Here is a 19,218-nt window from a genome sequence, read left to right on the forward strand (position 1 = left end):
GATAAGCAAATCCAGATGGGTAGAACCAAGTGCATGGATCTTTCTCACCTGATTTGTACCTCTCCCCTACATCACTCACTGAAGCAACTGCCAGGATCTCTCCTGGGGTGGTGTGCAAGTCAGAGTGATGTCCTATGGATTACGTTCAAGTCTGAAGATTCATTCTCATCCAATGAGCAGGGAGACTTACCAAGTTGTTTCATGAGGGCCAAAGGGAGGATGATGGTGATGCTGACCATGATTACCAGGTAGTTTCCATTCATGTACCAATCCCTGGAATGACACAGTTCATTCAAAGTTTTGTCTTTCATAGAACTTCAGATTCTATGTGAGTTTTGCTTGGGTAGGATTTGTTCACAGCTATCAGCATAACTCAGTATGTAGTAATGCTGGGAATCCAGGCATTTATGTAAACAAAATGCTCTTCCCATCTCTCACACTTGCCTATTATACCAGCCGAGTCTGAGCCAGCAGCAGAAGCAGCAATGATGCTGTCTGCTGAACACTGGGACTCTTGAAAGTCAGTGTCAAGCTTTGACGTGCCCTGGATCTCAGCAGAGCCCAAGCGGCACCAACTTCTCTGGCTCATGACTGAACAAAGCTGCTCTCTGTAGCGAGCCTCAGGGGACAGTTCCGGATCCACATGAAATTCAACATGTCCTCTTCTCTGGATGCAGCCTGCCCCACTGACTTGCACTTGTCTTGCTGGATCTTTCCCTTTCCAAGTGGAAGAGAGGGCCCTATAGCTGTTTGGACTGTCAACATCTATAAAATTAGATTAGCTGAAACTACAGCAAGGCTGACTCAAGGCAGTCTGTTAGGGGTCTCCGATTTCTCTTTCCCTGTCTATCTTCCTCCATTTGTCCTTTCTGAAAGGGACATTTGCATTACTTGTTTTATTATTTTATTTTATTTTTATTATTTTATTTTATTATTATTTTAGTCCTTTTAGGACTAAAAAAGGGATGCTTCCTGCTATGGAGGACTAAAAAAGGGATGAGGGATGAAATTCCTAGGGATATAGAGGTCTTTAAAGAACTGTGGGAAGCACATACTAGGAGGATATGAAGAGGTACTAATAATTGTATTAAGTATACAAAAAAATCCCTCCCCATCAAGCACTGAGTCACAAAACTCAGGATCCTTTGAGAACAGGTGTCTCTGCAGCTGCAGGCCAGTGCACAGCCATATCAGTCTTATGTCACACTACGAACAAGAAGAGTCCTCCATAGCAGGAAGCCAGTAGACACAGCCCTGTCTAATAGGATTCCTCTTCCAACAGTTCTCTCAATTTTGAGTTTGAGAAATCAGTTGCATAAAAATAAAAACAAGCTGCTTTCCTGCTTTACCCACTAGCTCTTGTCCACTTGCTATGGATACCCTGACCCCACACCCTTCCCTTCGTACTGGGTGAGCTTTGGACTGCACTTCAGATTCTGCCTTTGGCTACAGAAGATAACCCAGAACAGAGCAAGCACCCTTTCTCCATTAGTGTACTTCCACCTCTGTTGACCCAGTGGGTTATAGCCTGGCAACCTACAGTGAGCCTCAGTTGACCAAAGATGAAGCTTAGGACATGTGGGAAAGGGGCCGTCGCTCAGTGGCTCTACACGCAGAAGGCCACAGATTCAATCCCTGGAATCTCCATGTAGGGTTAAGAAAGACATCTATCTGAAACCCTGGAGAGCCACTGCCAGTCAGGGTTAATAATACCAGGCTAGATGGACCAAATTAACTCAGTAAGAGGCAGCCTCCTATGTTCATTCCCTAACCCAGTGGTTCCCAACCTTTTGCAGCCCACAGACCACTGAGGCAAAAAGTGGAAGTCGTGGACCACCCCCAACCCATGCACATTAAAAATGCAACTAAATTTGGTAATCCACGGGGGAGCACACAGTGAGACACTGGAAGTGATAGCTGCAGTTACGGGTGGTCCATTCTCCATCCTCTCTGATGGTCCATGGGGAAGCATCTCCTGAGTAAGCAATCCTATCAGAGAGGGCAGAGGACCGCTCACAGCAACAGCCGACATTTCAGTGGCCCATGGGGGAGCACTCTTTGGTGAGGCACTGGAAGTGATAGAAGGTGATCATCTTTTTTTTCCTGAGACCTCGCGGACCTCTCCTCAGGGTCTCACGGACCACAGGTTGGGAACCACTGCCCTAACCACTAGAACTCTCATTCAGATCTGTTCATATACTAGCACAAATTGCCAACGACTTTTCAGGATTTTCCCCTGCAATCAAGAGGGTACTTTTCCTTTAAATTACTTTTCCTTCAAATTATATTTACAGCTGCTGGATTCCCTGACTATACACTATATTCTGTGCTCTCTGCACAATAGCAGCTATACATATTTATAGACTCCCAAATTTTGAAACTAGGCAGAGAGGACAGAGAGGATCTGTTTCTGGCAGAGAAGGAACTGAATGACAGCCTGTCAGGACTCAGGTTACCGTTCTAACCAATTGGTGACCCTTCTTTGCCAGTAGCTGCAGTATATTAGGGCCATGGCAAGCTTTCCTGTGGGGCTAACAAGAGCAGGAAACAAAATGTTTTTGAGCATCATACTGAAGTAAGGACAGGGTGGCCCAGCACTTATTGCATGTCTCAGTTGGACACAAAAGGACTCCTTGGAGCAATACGTTTCCTGACAGCTAATTACAAAGCAACACACTAATTTTGCAACACACAGCTAATTACAAAGCAACACACGGCAGTCTCACTGGGAGTTTGCTTAAGAACTGGTGTCTGTGACTGGCTGCATTTATTTACTACATTAACCCCTTTGCAATGCTAAATGCTATATGGGGAAAGGTGTGTTGGAGCTCAGCCAGGCTGAGAGTGGAAAGCACAAATCTGTTGCTGCATACAGGGCAGGGACTGAGGAAGAAGTGATGCATCCTGCAAGGATTGGAAGTTCACTCTGGTTTAATCCTGTACGGAGGGTTTATTCAGCACTGGCATCAATCAAAAATAGTAGTGGCTTAACGCTGTGAAATCCCTGTGACAGGCTGCCCAGCAGGAGACAAATCTCCGAGCTACTAGAGAAAAGGATGTTGACTAGAGCTGAATCACAAGGAGGGAGGGGAAAGAGGGACATGGCGTAAAGGTGGAGACAGAGGACTGCCACTAGAGAGGCAAGGATACATAAGCACTCACCAGCAGCCTTAGGCCAAGGCAGCCTAAACAGTTCCACCAACCTCAGCAGAAGCCCAAAGCCTCATTCCTCTGCTGGGCTAGTGTTGTTCCACCCCACATGATTGTAGCTTTCAGGTATGCCTGCAGCTGCCTCCTGGCTAGCTGCTCAGGCAACCTGCCAGCAGCCACAACTGGCTAGAGAGTCGCTAGACCTCTTGCCAAGGAACAAAGCCCAGGAAAGCATTTCTGACTTCATCGTCCTTTCTCAGCAAACAGCTGGCTATCCTCACCCCCCAGTCCAACCCAGCAGATAATCCCATGGATACAGGCTACAAATCTGGTAGATGGAGGGAACACTCAGTTCTGTCAGCATAAGGAAATCACTGTCCCCAGAACTTTTGTGGGGAACTTTTTCCCCAGACACTTTCACAGTAACTTCTCAGGTTACAGTTTTAAAGCCTGCACTAACAATAGTAAAGAGTCTGTGTGTGTGTAAAGGCACATTTTCAGTAGCATATATGATAGGGATAAATGCACCACAGAACCGACTTTGATTAGATGTATATGTGGTGGGAAACACAGTATTTGCCACATTGTAACATGTGAAGTAGCTAAGACCCTGGTGGAGTTCTCAGCTCTCAAACCTACAAAAACAGACCTAAACTATGGATGAAGTTTAAGAAGGAAGGATATGGCAAAAGAGCCTTTTGGCACTTGCCAGGTGACCCCCCACTGGTCCACTGACACCATTTCTATCATTGGTACTCTTCCTTGGTGCTTTTTACACATTTATTTAGGTTATTTTAAGGCTGCTTTACAATCATAACAATTCCTAAAGTGGGGTACATTCTTTGCCTGCAAGTTGAGGAGGATGCAGAAACAAACAAGGGGATGGAGCAGAGCTATGAATCACTTCCCTTTCTTCCCCCTCCCCTTCAACTATAGAGTTCCTGAGATCAGATACATGCAGACACATCCCCCTAATCACAGTGTTGACCCCACACCCTCTACAAAGAACAGCAACTCAACACCATGGCTCTGAAACACAGATGAAGGCAAGGAGAATAAGGCAGGTCTGGGGGGGGGAGCTGGCTAGAGGATACTTACGTTGTCTTCTCTTCCAAATTGAGGAAGGTCTGGATGACCAGAGGCACTTCAGACTTCACAATGTATAAGTAGCTTGACATAGCTGTGGAGGGAGAAAGGAATTACCAGGATGCAAAACCCTTTCAGAGGAACAGAAAAAAAATGTTCAGGAACACCATTTTGGCCTTCTTCATTCTTTCCTATACAATGTTTTCCTATACAAGAAGGTTAAATGGAGGAAAGGAGGATGGAAACTCAGTAGCTGTTCCATTTCTGTGTGGTGCTTACCTCCGATATTCTGTAGTGTTATAGCAACAGCAGCTGCCAATTTCCCTGGGGTTCCAAAGGCTCTATAGCCCAGCTGTTCATAGGCTCGGATTCCTGAACAACACCAAAAAGAGCAGGAATGAGTAAATGACTCACACCTGGAGACACACAGCTGTTGGAGAAACTGAAAACGTTTAACCAGGCAATTTGTTAACGATTTGTTAACGTTAATGATTTGTCAGGCTTGATTGCCAACAGGTCATTTTGTAACTTCTGGAGGGGGGGGGGGGACAGAAGCAACACTGACAAATACTGGTAAGAGGCTCAGGGTGGATGGGAGGGCTTTTTCAAGCACACGAAAAGTACGCACTGGAGCTCTGCACAATGAGCCAAGTCTCCTACTGCTGCTTGTCATGTTACACTGATGGTCACACCGCCAGGTGGCAGGTGTACCACTGGACACCATGTCAAGTACAGGAGAGGGCCGTATCCATGGTTTCACTTAACTGTGGATGCAGGGAGACCCCCGCGCCCCCTGGAGGCTCTTCCAAGCCCCACGTAGACCACATGCATCTGCCTGTGGCCTTTGCAGGCCTCAGAATGGCTGTTTAGGCAAAAAAAGTCACATCTGGTTTTACTTCCCCGGAGTCCCTATTCACATAATGTTCTTTAAAATTGTCCTTAATTCTATAAATCCTAATACATTCCACCCTTCCACAACAAAAGTAACTGGAATGAAAATGTGCATTTTATTTGCACAAATTCAAGTACATGCATTCAGCAACGAGAGAGAGAGAGAGAGAGAGAGAGAGAGAGAGAGAGAGAGAGAGAGAGAACAGTTTTTTAAAAAATAATGCAGGCAATTCTGTCCACCATTTCAGTTATTAAGTATATGACTGAAGTTAGAATGAATGAATCTGCCATTTCTTCAGTTGTATCAGTTCCTGTGTGTCTCTCGTACTGTGATTTTAGTTTTATGACTTTAGGACATAAGACTACACCAGGAGCCAGAGATGTAACAGCCAGCAACGCAAAGACCCAAATGAAAAATGGAAGTCCACCATGAGCCCTTATCCCAGATTTGCAGTACTTACCAACAATCCCTGAAGATTTGAGCAGCAAGTGGATGGAGTAGCTGGACAACAGAGCTACAGCAGTCAAGAGGAATCTAGAAGGAATCAGAGAAAGAAGTGAAACTGCCAGTATGTGGCAAAAGAGACTCTCTGTTGGGGAAAATATCCAGAACAGTAGACTAGAAAGAGAATCTTGGGTTCCTGTATCCAGTATGTTGGGTGGTTCTAGATACTATACATTGGGTCTGATCTTCTAAAGGTTTTCCACAGGCTGGGCAGAAGCAACTCCAAAGCATGTTGCAATTGTTTATTAATCATATCATAAGACCCAGTGGGTGACATGTGGATAAAACATTTCAAAACAGCAATCTCAGCTGCCATGGATGCACTGTATGGGAGAAGGGTCATATTTTCCTTTGGTAGAAAATATCCTCTTCAGTGTCTGGAAAATGGAAAATCACCCCCCCCCCCAAAAAAAATACTACCTAGACTACATAAGTCAACCGAGATACAACTGCGCAGTTATTGCACTAAAAACCATACATAAAAGCCTTACAACAATTTTGCAGCTGCACCACTGGTTATGACATTTACGAACAGTTCCATATATTAAGCCTAAGGAGCAAAGGTGAGGAAAGAGAAATGGGGATCAGGGATCCATAAGAATATTAACCTGCTGGGAACTATCATGCATCACCTCCCCTGAAGATGTACAGAGAGAGAGAGAGAGAGAGAGAGAGAGAGAGAGAGAGAGAGAGAGAGAGAGAGAGAGAGAGCGTAGTGCAACTGTATTACCATTTTCTTATGTAATAATTTGTAAAAGGTGAGCAATGCAATCCACAGGATAATATACTGAGCCAGAAGCTAACACAGTACAGAGAGGGAACAGCATGTACAGACAGGTGCGTACACAGACAAAGACTGAGAGAGAAAAATACTGTTCACGCTTTAGAAGATAGTGGCTTACAGCAGAAGCTTCACTCGGCCATGGAATCATCATTGGCATCCTTCAGTCTCAGAAGACTATGGTATCGCGCTCTGAAAAGTGGTTCTGGAACAGCATCTAGTGTGGCTGAAGAGGCCAATTCGGGAGTGACAATCCCTTCCACACTGGGAACAAATGTAGTCTGTCCCTGGTGTGTGGGCCTTCCTTCTTTGCCTCTTTGCCTCAGTCTGTTGGGCAAGTGCCTCTTCAAACTGGGAGAGGCCATGCTGCACAGCCTACCTCCAAGCGGGACACTCAGAGGCCAAGGTTTCCCATCTGTTGAGGTCCATTCCTAAGGCCTTCAGATCCCTCTTGCAGATGTCCTTGTATTGCAGCTGTGGTCTACCCGTAGGGCACTTTCCCTGCACAAGTTCTCCATAGAGGAGATCCTTTGGGATCCAGCCATCGCCCATTCTCATGACATGACCAAGCCAACGCAGGCATCTCTGTTTCAGCATTGCATAAATGGTAGGGATTCCAGCTCATTCCAGGACTGTGTTGTTTGGAACTTTGTCCTGCCAGGTGATGCCAAGGATGTGTCGGAGGCAGCACATGTGGAAAGCGTTCAGTTTCCTCTCCTGTTGTGAGCGAAGAGCCCATGACTCGCTGCAGTACAGAAGTGTACTCAGGATGCAAGCTCTGTAGACCTGGATCTTGGTATGTTCCGTCAGCTTCTTGTTGGACCAGACTCTCTTTGTGAGTCTGGAAAACGTGGTAGCTGCTTTACCGATGCGTTTAGCTCGGTATCGAGAGAAAGAGTGTTGGAGATCGTTAAGCCAAGGTACACAAAGTCATGGACAACCTCCAGTTCATGCGCAGAGATTGTAATGCAGGGAGGTGAGTCCACATCCTGAACCATGACCTGTGTTTTCTTCAGGCTGATTGTCAGTCCAAAGTCTTGGCAGGCATTGCTAAAACGATCCATGAGCTGCTGAAAATCTTTGGCAGAGTGGGCGGTGACAGCTGCATCATCGGCAAAGAGGAAATCACACAGATGTTTCAGCTGGACTTTGGACTTTGCTCTCAGTCTGGAGAGGCTGAAAAACTTTCTGTCTGAGCTAGTACAGAGATAGATGCCTCTTGTTGCAATTCCAAAGGTGTGCTTCAGCAGGACAGTGAAGAAAATCCCAAATAAGGTTGGAGCAAGAACACAGCCCTGCTTCACGCCGCTTCGGATGTCAAAGGGGTCTGATGTGAAGCCATCAAAGACTACAATGCCCTTCATGTCCTCATGGAAAGACCTGATGATGCTGAGGAGCCTAGGTTGACATCTAATCTTTAGATGCAACTTTAGAGCCTCTTTAGTGCAACTCGGGCAAACAGCTTTCCTACAACGCTAAGGAGAGAAATGCTTCGGTAGTTATTGCAATCACCCGTCGCCTTTGTTCTTGTACAGTGTGATGATGTTTGCATCCCTCATGTCTTGAGGTACTCCACCTTCTCTCCAGCAGAGACAGAGGATTTCATGCAGCTCAGTGGCAATGATCTCTTTGCAGCACTTTAGGACCTCAGGAGGGATGCTGTCTTTCCCAGGTACCTTGCCAGAGGCAAGAGAGTCCAGGGCCACGTGAAGTTCTTCTAGGGTTGGTTCACTGTCAAGTTCCTCCAACACAGGCAGGCACTCAAAGTTGTTCAGCGCTTCTTCAGTTACTGCATTTTCTCTGGAATACAGCTTAGAGTAGTGTTGTACCCAGTGTTCCATCTGCTGCACCCGGTCCATCTGGATGACCTCGCCTGTGGCAGACTTCAGAGGGGCAATTCTCTTCTATGTTGGAACTAGGGCCTGCTTGATACCATCATACATCCCCTTGATGTTGCCTGTGTCCGCTGCTATCTGTATCTGAAAACAGAGTTGGAGCCAGTAGTTGTTAGCACATCTCCTGGCAGTCTGCTGGACTTTGCTGCGAGCAGCTCAGAGGACCTGCCGGTTGCGCTCACTGGGACAGGCCTTGTATGCTGCTAGAGCTCTCCTCTTTTCCTCAATGACTGGTGTCAACTCCTCAGAGTGGGCTTCAAACCAGTCTGCCGTCTTGTTGGTCTTCTTGCCGAATATGGACAAGGCAGTGTTGTAAACAGCATTCTTGAAAAGTTCCCATCTGTTGGAGGCATTTGCATTGGCCGGGCCTGGAAGAATTTCCTCAAGCACTCATGCAAATTCCTCCACTTTTCCCTGATCCTGGGTCTTGCTGGTGTCAATGCGAGGTCTTCCTTCCTTTTCGGAGTAAGTCAAACTAATGCTTCAAATTGCATTCAATTCTTAGCTTCAGGGATTGCTTGTGGCAATGATTTACTTTCAAGGGTAAATGTCATAGGTGAATAACTGTGACCCAGATGCTCTTCTAGGGGATGCAGTAGGGTTATTATTGTTATCCAAGATATTTATACACCAGTTTTCTACCCAAACACATGCACACACCCAAACACTTCACAAAGCTGTTTACATGACAAACAGAATCAGAAACTTGTTCCCAGTACAAACAGGGCTCATAACCTAAAGTGAGACTCAAGGGAGACCCCAGTATCAGTCACTGGAAGGGACACCACGCTGGCATGAACAGGGACAGTTGCTCTCCCACAGCTAAATATAAGAGATCCACCATTTGAAAAAGTGCTTCTTTGCACAGTTAGCAGAGCCCATGTGTTACATTATCCACATGTTATGTTATGTAACATGTTACATGTTATCCACATGTAATCCACATGTTATATTATCCACTCGTATAATTCTCAAGTGGGGAACCTGGAGATGATATACCATGGGATGGCATTTCCATTCTGCATTTGTTATGTGTGCTGCATAGTTTATCACAATGACTCTACAATAGCCAACAGCCAGCCTCGGAAACTCCCCACATGATGTGGAAGAACACCACAATGACCAGAACTACCCATAGAGAGCAGGGTATCAAAGTGATAATGCAGATTTTACTTGTTGATCAAAACAATCATATTCAATTATAAGACACTATTGTCACAGTAATGTTATTTCTAGCGTTAACTAACTCCCCCACAACTCGCCCCTCTTTTGAGCGAGCTCTTCCTGATCAAAAGCATCAGCGATGCTACATAGGGCCGTTCAGGTTGTTTTCCCTCGCCAGGTTACAAAGTTCATCACTGGAATAACAGCTGTGCTGAAGAGCTGTTTGTCATATTTTTGTTGGCTGCATGTTTTTCTCCTCTTGGTATCTATTTTCATCATGCTTTTGCTCTCCTTTTAATAGAGCACAGGAAAAACTCCAAAAAAAAACAGCGTTTTGCACATGTCAGGCAGCTGAACCACAAATGCCACCACTTGGCTGGAATTACACTCCACCTTGTCCTTTTCTTTAAGCTGCTTCTCTAACAGTTCATTAGACATTCGGCTGCAACTGTGAATAGTCTTAGATGCGATCTTCACTGAAATGGAAGTCTTCCTTCTGCACAGTTGCAGTGACCTAATTCTTTACTTTGACACCAGGAGGACAGGTTCCAGTTCTCTGTCCCTACTCAGCAAGCTCCAGAATGATATTGATTCAAAATGACCATCCTATTTCCTGTAATTAGCGTAGAATAAGAGTTTCCTCTGGACTGGCTGTCCAGGTTGAGTGGCTGGAAAAATCTGGGAGAAGAGTGCTGTGTGGATTAAGTGTTCTGCTGGTAAAATCTTCTCACTGCTCAGATGGACTGCTTTTGCTGCCTTTTGCTAGTCTATAGTTAAGTCAGAAATCCTGATATGGAAATTCTACTGTTGTCCAATCTGATCCTCTCTCCTCCCAACTAGTAGGAGGCAATGATAGCTTTAGGCTGCTGCAGGTACATAGCTAATGTGAAAGCTGTAAAGGAAGGGGGCACATTGCCTCATCTGCTGCCCTTGCTAAAACTCACATTCCTTCTATCCAAAGCAGAATTACCATATACCAGATGCCTGGTTTGCCATCCTGGAGACAAACTAACCATGGAGGGATAAGCCAATTACACCAAGAGGAAGAGGGCAGATGCCTCCTTTCCCAGGACAGTTTGGTCTCCCAGAAGATGTCTGCCACTGTCTCCTTCTGCAGAGCACATAGCCTAGCCTTTCTGGGAAGACCTTGATGGCTAGACATGCACCCTCCCAGAAAAGAGGAGAGTGCACACTCAAAGCCCAAAATACAGCTCATCAAACTGATGGGCACTTGGTCCTTTAAAATGAAGGATAGTTTGAAGCTGTTTTTAGAGTGCTGAGTACCTAGGTGCTTTTACAGAGGTATCTATCATATCAATAGATGTGTGTCCCTGTGGTCCACACTGCCTCACCCCCTTAGCCTTCATTGGTTCACTTCAGATGAGGGTGGAAATGGGATGCACACAGGTCCAGCAGTCTGCATGACAGGCTGCACTGTCTTAATGTAGGTTTTCATGCTAGAAAAAGCTCTTTGCTTGCTTTGGGTTTGATTCAAAATTTCAAGCCAAGAGCACATGATGCTCAAAGCCAGACATATCTGAGGAATGCTCTGAAATAAGGGGCATCCATCAAGTTTATGGGCAACTCATATTCCAAAATTAGGAACAATCCTTAAAATAGGTGACACAAGACAACCTGAATGTAGGGAGGAGATGAATGTAGTTATTCTCCAGCAGAAGGCCTCAGGAAATAGTACTCTGTTCATTTTTGTTTTGAAGGAGGCATGTTGTGCCCTGGCTAAAGGAGTCATGGCTTGACAGGCTGAGGACAGACAAACCGGATGCCTCAGCGCTGTCCCTAGCTGAACTCTGCTGTATGTAGGCAAGCAACAGAACAGAGACTCTCCACAGGGTAGCTGAGAGCTAAAGTGTTGCTGAGGCATTGGGAGCCCTGCACAAGCCCAGACTTCACCCTCAAAGCCAAATGACTCAGATGGAATGAGAGCTCAGTGTGCGTCAGCTTGGGGCAGCTTCTGAAGCCCAAGACGGATCGCTTCGGCTCCCTGAAAACACCACTGGGTATTAACACCATTCTTGTGAATGGGTAAATTAAGAGAATGCAGCTTAGACCACCTGGCAGAACAGAAGATCAAACAAGCACATCTAAAATGATAAAATCCAATGTCTGATGCTGTCCAGCAGCACAAGACTATTAATAATCTCAGCTTTCCACAATAAAATAAAATAAAATTGAAGCACAAGATCTCAACCTACCCAGAACAAACTCCATCAAAAATGAAGAAAAATTGGGCAAGGAATAGCATTTGATGCTTTGCCAACTGAGTTTTTGTTCTTAGTCACAAATTGACTGGTGGTTCTACTATTGGTTCTTGAATTAGGAGAGATTCCACATAAACCTCTGTGTCCCTCAGGATATCCCAAATGGGCTCAAAGAGGCCCAAATAGTGTATACCTGCCTTCTGATGTGAGGCACGCAGCCACAAGAAAAGGGTCTCTATTTTGTATTTTGAATTCTATTTTAAACATTTCTATATTGTCCTTCGCCTACAAGACCCAGGCTGGTGTACAACACAATGACAGAGTATAAAATTAATCACACTCAATAAAACTGTTGATAACAACCAAAATCAACAACAAAATGCTAATCAGTAGCAGCAAGTCATACTGCAACAAAAACTCATTTCAGGGCTAACTAATGTCCACTGTGCTCTTTAACAGCCGTGTTTTAAGCATATGCCTATAAGCTGTGCTATTTTTAATAAGGTAGAGCAGTCAAAACTGGCTCATTGACACTATAAGTGATTGCCGGCTGGGCACAGAAAGACTTATTCGAAAATAAAATTGCCCTAACAGTAAATTATATGCTTTGAGTGCAGGAACACATAAAGTGACACAGGAAAGAAAAACGCCTGTCCCCAAAGAAGGCAGCAAATTGAAAGTTAAATGCACAGGGTAGTAGTAATTTTAATACACTATTTAATTCCAGCATTTTTTTGAATTCCAGGCCCCTTGGTGCTACTCTTTCTTATTTTCGTTCTCTGAAGTTATAGGAATGCCCCCCCCTGCCCTTTTTGGGAGGCACCAGTTGCCACTGCCTAGCAGTGTGGCAAGGAGCTCTGCTGCAGGAGATCTCATGCTGCAGGCAGGATTTAATAAAGGGGCCTCAGTTTCCCTTCCAGTCTGTACACGCTGCATTTCGGCCAGTGATGTGGTGAGTCACCAGGGCTGGCTAACGAGAGGGATGACGCAAGAGTGCTGACATTTTCTGATCGATCACTCTCTGCCCCCAATGCTGATGGATGAGTCTTGCCCTCCCTATCCAGAGACTGCTAGAAGCTTGTGAAGCAAAGGACAAAAGCAACATGTTTTCTCACAGCCCCTGCAGGAGACAGCTGCCTCTGCTTTATTTGCATAGTTGTGAGTGGTGGTCATACCCCGGAAGTGCGGTGGAGGTGGGAGAAAATCGATAACAAATGAGGGAAAAGTCAACACCTGCTGACAGCCAAAGTAGCCTTGGAGTTGCCAAACAACAGAATGAGAGGTTTAATCAACCTAGCAAGAGGCCTCATGGGTGGACAGGAGTTGGCCCTGCCCTCCATTCCATTCGCTGTTCAAGCCCCAGATAGCAACACTGTGTACTGGCCTTAAACAAGTGCCAGAAGAAAAGCAGGCAGCAAGGACAGGTCATGCACCCCATTACTATGAGAAAGAGCTTCCCGTACTACAGGGTCACAAAGCAAGAAACAGGAGTAGGGCATATGTGCCAAATCACAGCACGCAGCCAACTCTCAGAGAGGTCCAAGGTCCCTTTGCACCTGAACATCTCCATCTGCTGTTTCCAGGCACCTTCTTTCTTCTGTGGCAAGAACACTTGCAACTACTAGTGCCCCTACAAACCTTTTGCACTGCGTTAGGTGCTATACCGAGGACAACAATTATATGGTACATGCCTGCTAATGCCCCTCAGGAGCCTCAGCCTGATGATTTTCACTTCAACCACTATCAAGGCAGGCCTGCTTGCTTTGTTCTCTGTGGAAAAAGTATAGCCTGTGTTGCTCACCAGGCCTCATCCCTTCCTGGCTTTGGGACGGATTGAAGGAGCAAGGGAACCACAGCAGCAACCCACATGGAGAGCACGACTGCCTTACCATCAACCTCCCCTCCTTCAAATCATCAATAGACTACAGTACTGCTTGCCCCAAGTCAGAGGCCCCAACCTGCCCCAGCCCACCTGCCTCTACCCACAGAGCACAAGCCTAACAAGCTTCCTTTGTCTCTCCCTTCCCAGCCCTGCTGTGCAACATAGCCCAAGCTGTTTTCCAACGAAGGAGCCACCCTTGCTGATGACCTCAACTTAGTATCAAGCAGAGGACGAACACTCAGTCCAGTTTTCAACTCTGTGAATGAAAGCTCAGAGTTCTCTACCTCAGTGAGGCCGAGTGTCCAACTGCACTTCAAACCATAGCACTGCAGTTTCCCATGAAGGCAGGAAGCACAATACTACCAATGTCATTGATCTCATCCAGCATTTCTGCTTTCAGATCCAAAGGCAAAATGTTGGATGTCAAGAAAAGATGCAAGCTGTAACTAACTGAATAAGTACATACCGTGTTTCCCCGAAAATAAGACCTAGTGTGTTTTTTGAGGATTGCTGAAATATAAGACCGACCCCAAAAATAAGACCTAGTTGTGATCAGGGCCAGGGCAGGAGGGGTCTTTGGGCAGGTGGACAACATGACCAGGAATGCTGCACTCCTGCAAGCCACCTAGAAAGCGCCTGCTGTGCTGCCTTGGGCAGAGGACGCTGAGGAGGAGCTGAGGCAGGAAGCAGCAAGCGAGGCAACCCTGCCTACTGGGCTCTGAGGCTCTCCACACCTTCCAGGGAATAAGTCCCTATAAAGGGACTGACTTCTGAGTAGACAGGCAGGCAGGCAGGCAGGCAGGCAGGCATCCTCCTGGGTGCTGAGGGGATATTTTTGTACGGTATATTTTTGTACATGAATGACTGTGGATTGTTGTACATTAAAAAAAAAAAGACCTACCCCAAAAATAAGACCTAGTGTGTTTTTTTTGAGCCAAAAAAAATAAATAAGACAGTGTCTTATTTTTGGGGAAACGCAGTATTAGGTTCAGCAACAAGGCTATGGGAGGAACTGCCAGATCCCAGGGTAATGCAAGTGAGTAACTTCCACTTTTCCTATAGGAAAGCCATCAAATTACATTAGAAATAAAAAGTATTATGTTTTCTTTTTTATCTCCTGACAATTTCCAAGATAGTCACATTTTCACACTTAAAACTCAAAGGAATCAGTTTAGAAAATTCAGAGATATAAAATTACAGAGGATGGCTTTATTTATATGTTAGAATTTTAGTCCTAAAATAAAACAGAAATTATTGGCCTTCTGCTACTTATCGGGACACTCCATAGTCTTGTTAACATAATCCTCTCTTTGTAAGAGGGCTACTACTTCCTCCCAACCACCCAAATCACTGGGTTATTAGTTTCCCCAAACCAAATCCACAGGTGTGCTCAGGAATAGCATAAATAATATTTCAACTTGTTATAATGCTGAAGGGCAGAGGGATGGCTTCAACTCAGTTCATACCATTCCACTGTCCTTACTGATGAAATGAAACCTTTTTTGAAGACCTGAAATAGGCTGTTCTGTATATTCTAAACTTGTATATATCCCTCTTCTGATCTTCTGCATATAACCCTCCTGGCCAAAGGTGAGTCATTGATTATAACCTGAGATCTCCTGGAATTAAAAGTTAAGTCTGCAGATTATTCCTCTGGAACACAGGCATACCAGGATTCTAAGAGATTCAGTCTCATTTCCCTCTCTAGCTTCCCTGTTAGGTTTAAGTTTGTATGCTATGTCAACTCATATTTTTCAAAAATTCTATATAAATACTTTTCTGCACAAAGTCTTTAAGCCGAACTCTTTGTCCAATTTGGTGTGTATTTAAAATGTTGCAGGGGTGGTTCACAACTGTCTGATTCATGAGATCAATATTTATACCTGCAATCCTCATTGCAAGTATAAATAATGATCTCATGAATCAGGCAGTTGTTTTTTCTCATAAAAGGAGGGTGCCATTTTCCCTTTTTGAGCAGCAACTTGGGTGAATCTAATCTTGTCTGATCTTGGAAGCTAAGCAGGGTCAGGCCTGGTTAGTACTTGGATGGGAGACCGCCTGGGAATACCGGGTGCTGTAGGCTTATACCATAGTCTTTCGAGACTGAAGGTTGCCAACCAACCTGTGAGAGCTGGCATTTACAAACTGAGAAATAAGATGCCATTGTTCCCAGGAAGTAAAGGAAATAACAACACAAAGAATTTTCTGGGAACGAAAGCATCTTAAGGATCTTGGTTCAATGTAGCAGTTCCCATTTGTACTTTAAGTGCTAATCAGAATGCTAACAACTGGCTTATAGGCATTTTTTGAAACACTCCATGTGAGCCTTCTCCATATGTTGGATATAAAACCCACAGAACAATTTGCTGCATGGGTCACCCAATGCATGGAGAGTTTCTTTACTGACATGGACAGGCGGCAAGTCAGCTTAAACAAGAGCAGATGCAGAAAGCCCCAGTTAAGGGAGAGTGAAGGAGAGGACATGCTGGACAATAGTCTGGAAGGAATGGTGATGTTTTCAGCCAAATGGGCCCTTCATAGTACTAAAGAATTTCACAGGGGTAACATAAATACGTATATGTTAGATGCAGGGAATAGATTTAGTTCAAAATAATTTATAAGTGAAACATTTAGAGCAGAACAAGAGATGACTGTACAAGCTAACTATGATATTTAGAAGGAACAGTGTGGATCCAGCTTTAGCTCTTTGGATATTGGGAGTAGTACTTACAGAAAGAGAAGGATACCAGTGTTGGCCATAGCATATGCCAGACCAAGGATCCCACTACCCATGATGGCATTGCTGAGGTTGAAAACGGACATCCCAAAGGAGGTCTTCCCTTCAAACTGTAAGAACAAGCAGGCAATGAGATAGGAGGAAACAGGGTGTGTATGCATGAGTCTGAGCACAGGGCAGAAGAATTCATTAGCATACGCTGTCTCCCCTGGATTACTCTATTTTTTTTTTACTCAGAAGGTTATGGGGGAAGAGAGGGGATCATGGTCTCTTTTTTCTTTCCCTGAACCCTCCCCCATTTCCCAGCCGACGTGCTGCTTAGAATAGGTTACAGACATGGTGAGAGAATGGACATGACAAGAACTGGGGGGACGGGGGACGGGACAGGGGCAGCTCTTACTCATTCAAAGTCTTCAGGCAGAGACTGGGCAGCCACTGGCTGGGAATGCTCAAGGTCTGCCTTGCCTGTGTCAAGGAGGGGGTTGGACTAGGAGGCCTACAAGGTCCCCACCAACTCTATGATTCTATGACTCTCATCAACTAAGAGCTAGGATGGAATCCTCACCCTTGAATGAACTCCAGATGCAGTTTCTCAAACCCTGGTCAGCAACTAGTTTGGGATAAGTGAGAAGGACCCAAACCCCTTCTCACTCACTTGCTACAATCACTGCTCTATTCCCTCAGTGGGTTAATTTGGCACAATGACTGGATCTGGTACCAAAGCTGCCTGTTCCTATTCTGGTGGACTCTGAATTACTTTCTGAAATAGATTTGCACACTTGCTCTCCAGAATATACACTGGCTCTGCACCTGCCTGCATTGACACCCTCTCTTGCCTCTCAGCTATTCAATAGCTATTCAACAGCTTTGAGCCTCTGTTCAACTCAGAAGTCTCTGGGACAATACCCAAGATGCAGCAAACTGACCAAATCCATGCACAAAAACTTACATCCGTGAAATGGGTCTGTTTCTTTTCAGTACCATGCGGAAGGAACTCCTCCATCTCTGGCACATTTGCCTGGTTCTCATCAAATCTGGAATAAGACAAAGTTGGGAAGGACAACCCCCATTAGAGAAACTGGCCTCCTCTAGACAAAGCCCCTATTCACAGCCAGGAAGTGCGGAGTGGGTACAGATGACTGCGTGCACCTGCAGGGTTTCCTCTTACACAGAAACCTCACTAGGGTTTGCATCATCCCTTACGAGAGCTCATTGTATCATTCCCATGATGGACCACCTCCTGTACCAACCATATGGAATAAATTACAATATCATACGCACAATGTAAATGCAATAGCATCATTAGGGTTGTTTAAACCCCCCATTAATTTGATTTATTTATTTATTTTAATATATTAACAGTGCAGGTCACTCAACAAATCAGTAACGAACAAAAAACCAGTGACCAAGTCAATGACAGTCATACAACTGAATAAGGTTTCTACTATCAGCTCTGATGCATGGAAATGAGAGTCGACTCATCTTATTTGTTCTCAGCTATTCATAACAACACCTCATTTGCTCTCAGAATATTAGTCTCATTAGTCAGTTTTGAGTTAAAGAAATACATTTTTTGTTAGATAAGGCAGTTGTTTTCCTTTTCTAGTTATTTGGCCATAGCTTTTGACAGAATACAGATACAGGTGTGCATCACTCAATGATGGGGATACATTCTCCGATCCCTGTTATGTGATTATGTCGTTAAGCGAACATTCAGCCCAATCTAGTGCCTTTGTTGCGTAAACAGACCCTACCTGTCAGACACTGGCTGGCTGCCCAGGCTACTGAATTTAGATTGCCTCTTCTTAGCATTAAGAGCCTCTTTGTGTAAAGAGACACTCTGCTACAAGCTACGGGAGACGTGACTGCCTCATTGAGACTCTTGTGCTTTGTCTTCAGTGGATGGATGATCAGCAGTAACGGGGAGAGTACAGACAATGCTGAAAGAGCCCAGGGTTTGGATTTCAGAGGGGAGGGACCTGCAGGTTAGGATCTGAAACTATCTGCACTACTGGGGGTCAACGGGAAGGCTCAGGACCTGAAAACAATAGTGCAGCCTGGTACCAGGTGCACTAGTCCAGCTCTTCTTGGTTTCTTGAGGCTCACTCTCTTGAGGAGCAAAAGTCCTGTTTCAGGGGCAATGCTGTTAACCTCAGCCTCATAGAGTGGGACTTAATTGGCTACATAGTCTCAGTTCTGGCTCACCTGTCATTTCCCACAGAGGGGATGGAGGAGGCATTCAGCGCTGAGTGCTTCCCGTTCGGCACCAGTTCTACCATCTCCGCCTGGATAGGGATCTCTGTGGAGTTCATCTCTGTGCTTGATGTGAGCACCTTCCCTTTTTCTTTCCCTGACAGTTCACTTTTGGGTAAGCAGCAGGCCAGATGGTATCAAGATGGAATTCACAGAGGGCTGTTTCCTTAGTGATCTTTTATCTGAAAAGAATTGTCAACCAGTTAGATACTTGCTCTGATAAAATGACTTCAGAAGTTGCCTTACCCAGAATCAGGTTGATGGCCCATCTAGTCTAGTATTGTTGACAGCGACTGACAGCAGCACTTCAAAGTTTCAAGCAGGGATTTTATTCAGCCATATCTGGAGACGACAGGAATTGAACCTGGGACCTTCTGCATGCAAAGCCAGTACTCTATCACTAAGCTATTGACCTTCTGATGCCAGAAGGTTTTGCATAGAACATTTGGATATGACCAGCCTAGGAGAGAAACATGGCCATCCACTGTGATACAGGATGAACTATGCATGATAGGCAAGCATATAACATTAGTACTTCGCATTTGTATAGCACCTTCTGAGTGTGCAACACTTCACATGTACTATCTTGATGTAATCCTTACAACGACTTTGTAAGGCAGCAATTTTCAACCTTTTTCAACTCACAGAACATTGA

The 19,218-nt window shown here is 45.1% G+C and overlaps 1 protein-coding gene across 1 annotated transcript in view; it reads right to left on the reverse strand.

Moving 5' to 3' along the window:
* Positions 1 to 18,649, reverse strand: part of SLC38A3 (solute carrier family 38 member 3) — a 31,450-nt gene extending 12,801 nt beyond the window's left edge. Inside the window, exons 1-7 of the mRNA XM_066614035.1 lie at positions 18,516 to 18,649; positions 17,260 to 17,344; positions 16,305 to 16,420; positions 5,589 to 5,662; positions 4,516 to 4,608; positions 4,249 to 4,330; positions 191 to 273 (exon numbers count right to left, since the gene is read on the reverse strand). Coding sequence (XP_066470132.1) covers positions 191 to 273; positions 4,249 to 4,330; positions 4,516 to 4,608; positions 5,589 to 5,662; positions 16,305 to 16,420; positions 17,260 to 17,344; positions 18,516 to 18,622 — 640 coding nt within the window. The 5' untranslated portion in view covers positions 18,623 to 18,649. The remainder of the gene's footprint in view (positions 1 to 190; positions 274 to 4,248; positions 4,331 to 4,515; positions 4,609 to 5,588; positions 5,663 to 16,304; positions 16,421 to 17,259; positions 17,345 to 18,515) is intronic.
* Positions 18,650 to 19,218: the final 569 nt, after the last annotated feature.

Source organism: Tiliqua scincoides, chromosome 2 (assembly GCF_035046505.1).
Source record: "Tiliqua scincoides isolate rTilSci1 chromosome 2, rTilSci1.hap2, whole genome shotgun sequence".
Taxonomy (NCBI): Eukaryota; Metazoa; Chordata; class Lepidosauria; order Squamata; family Scincidae; genus Tiliqua; species Tiliqua scincoides.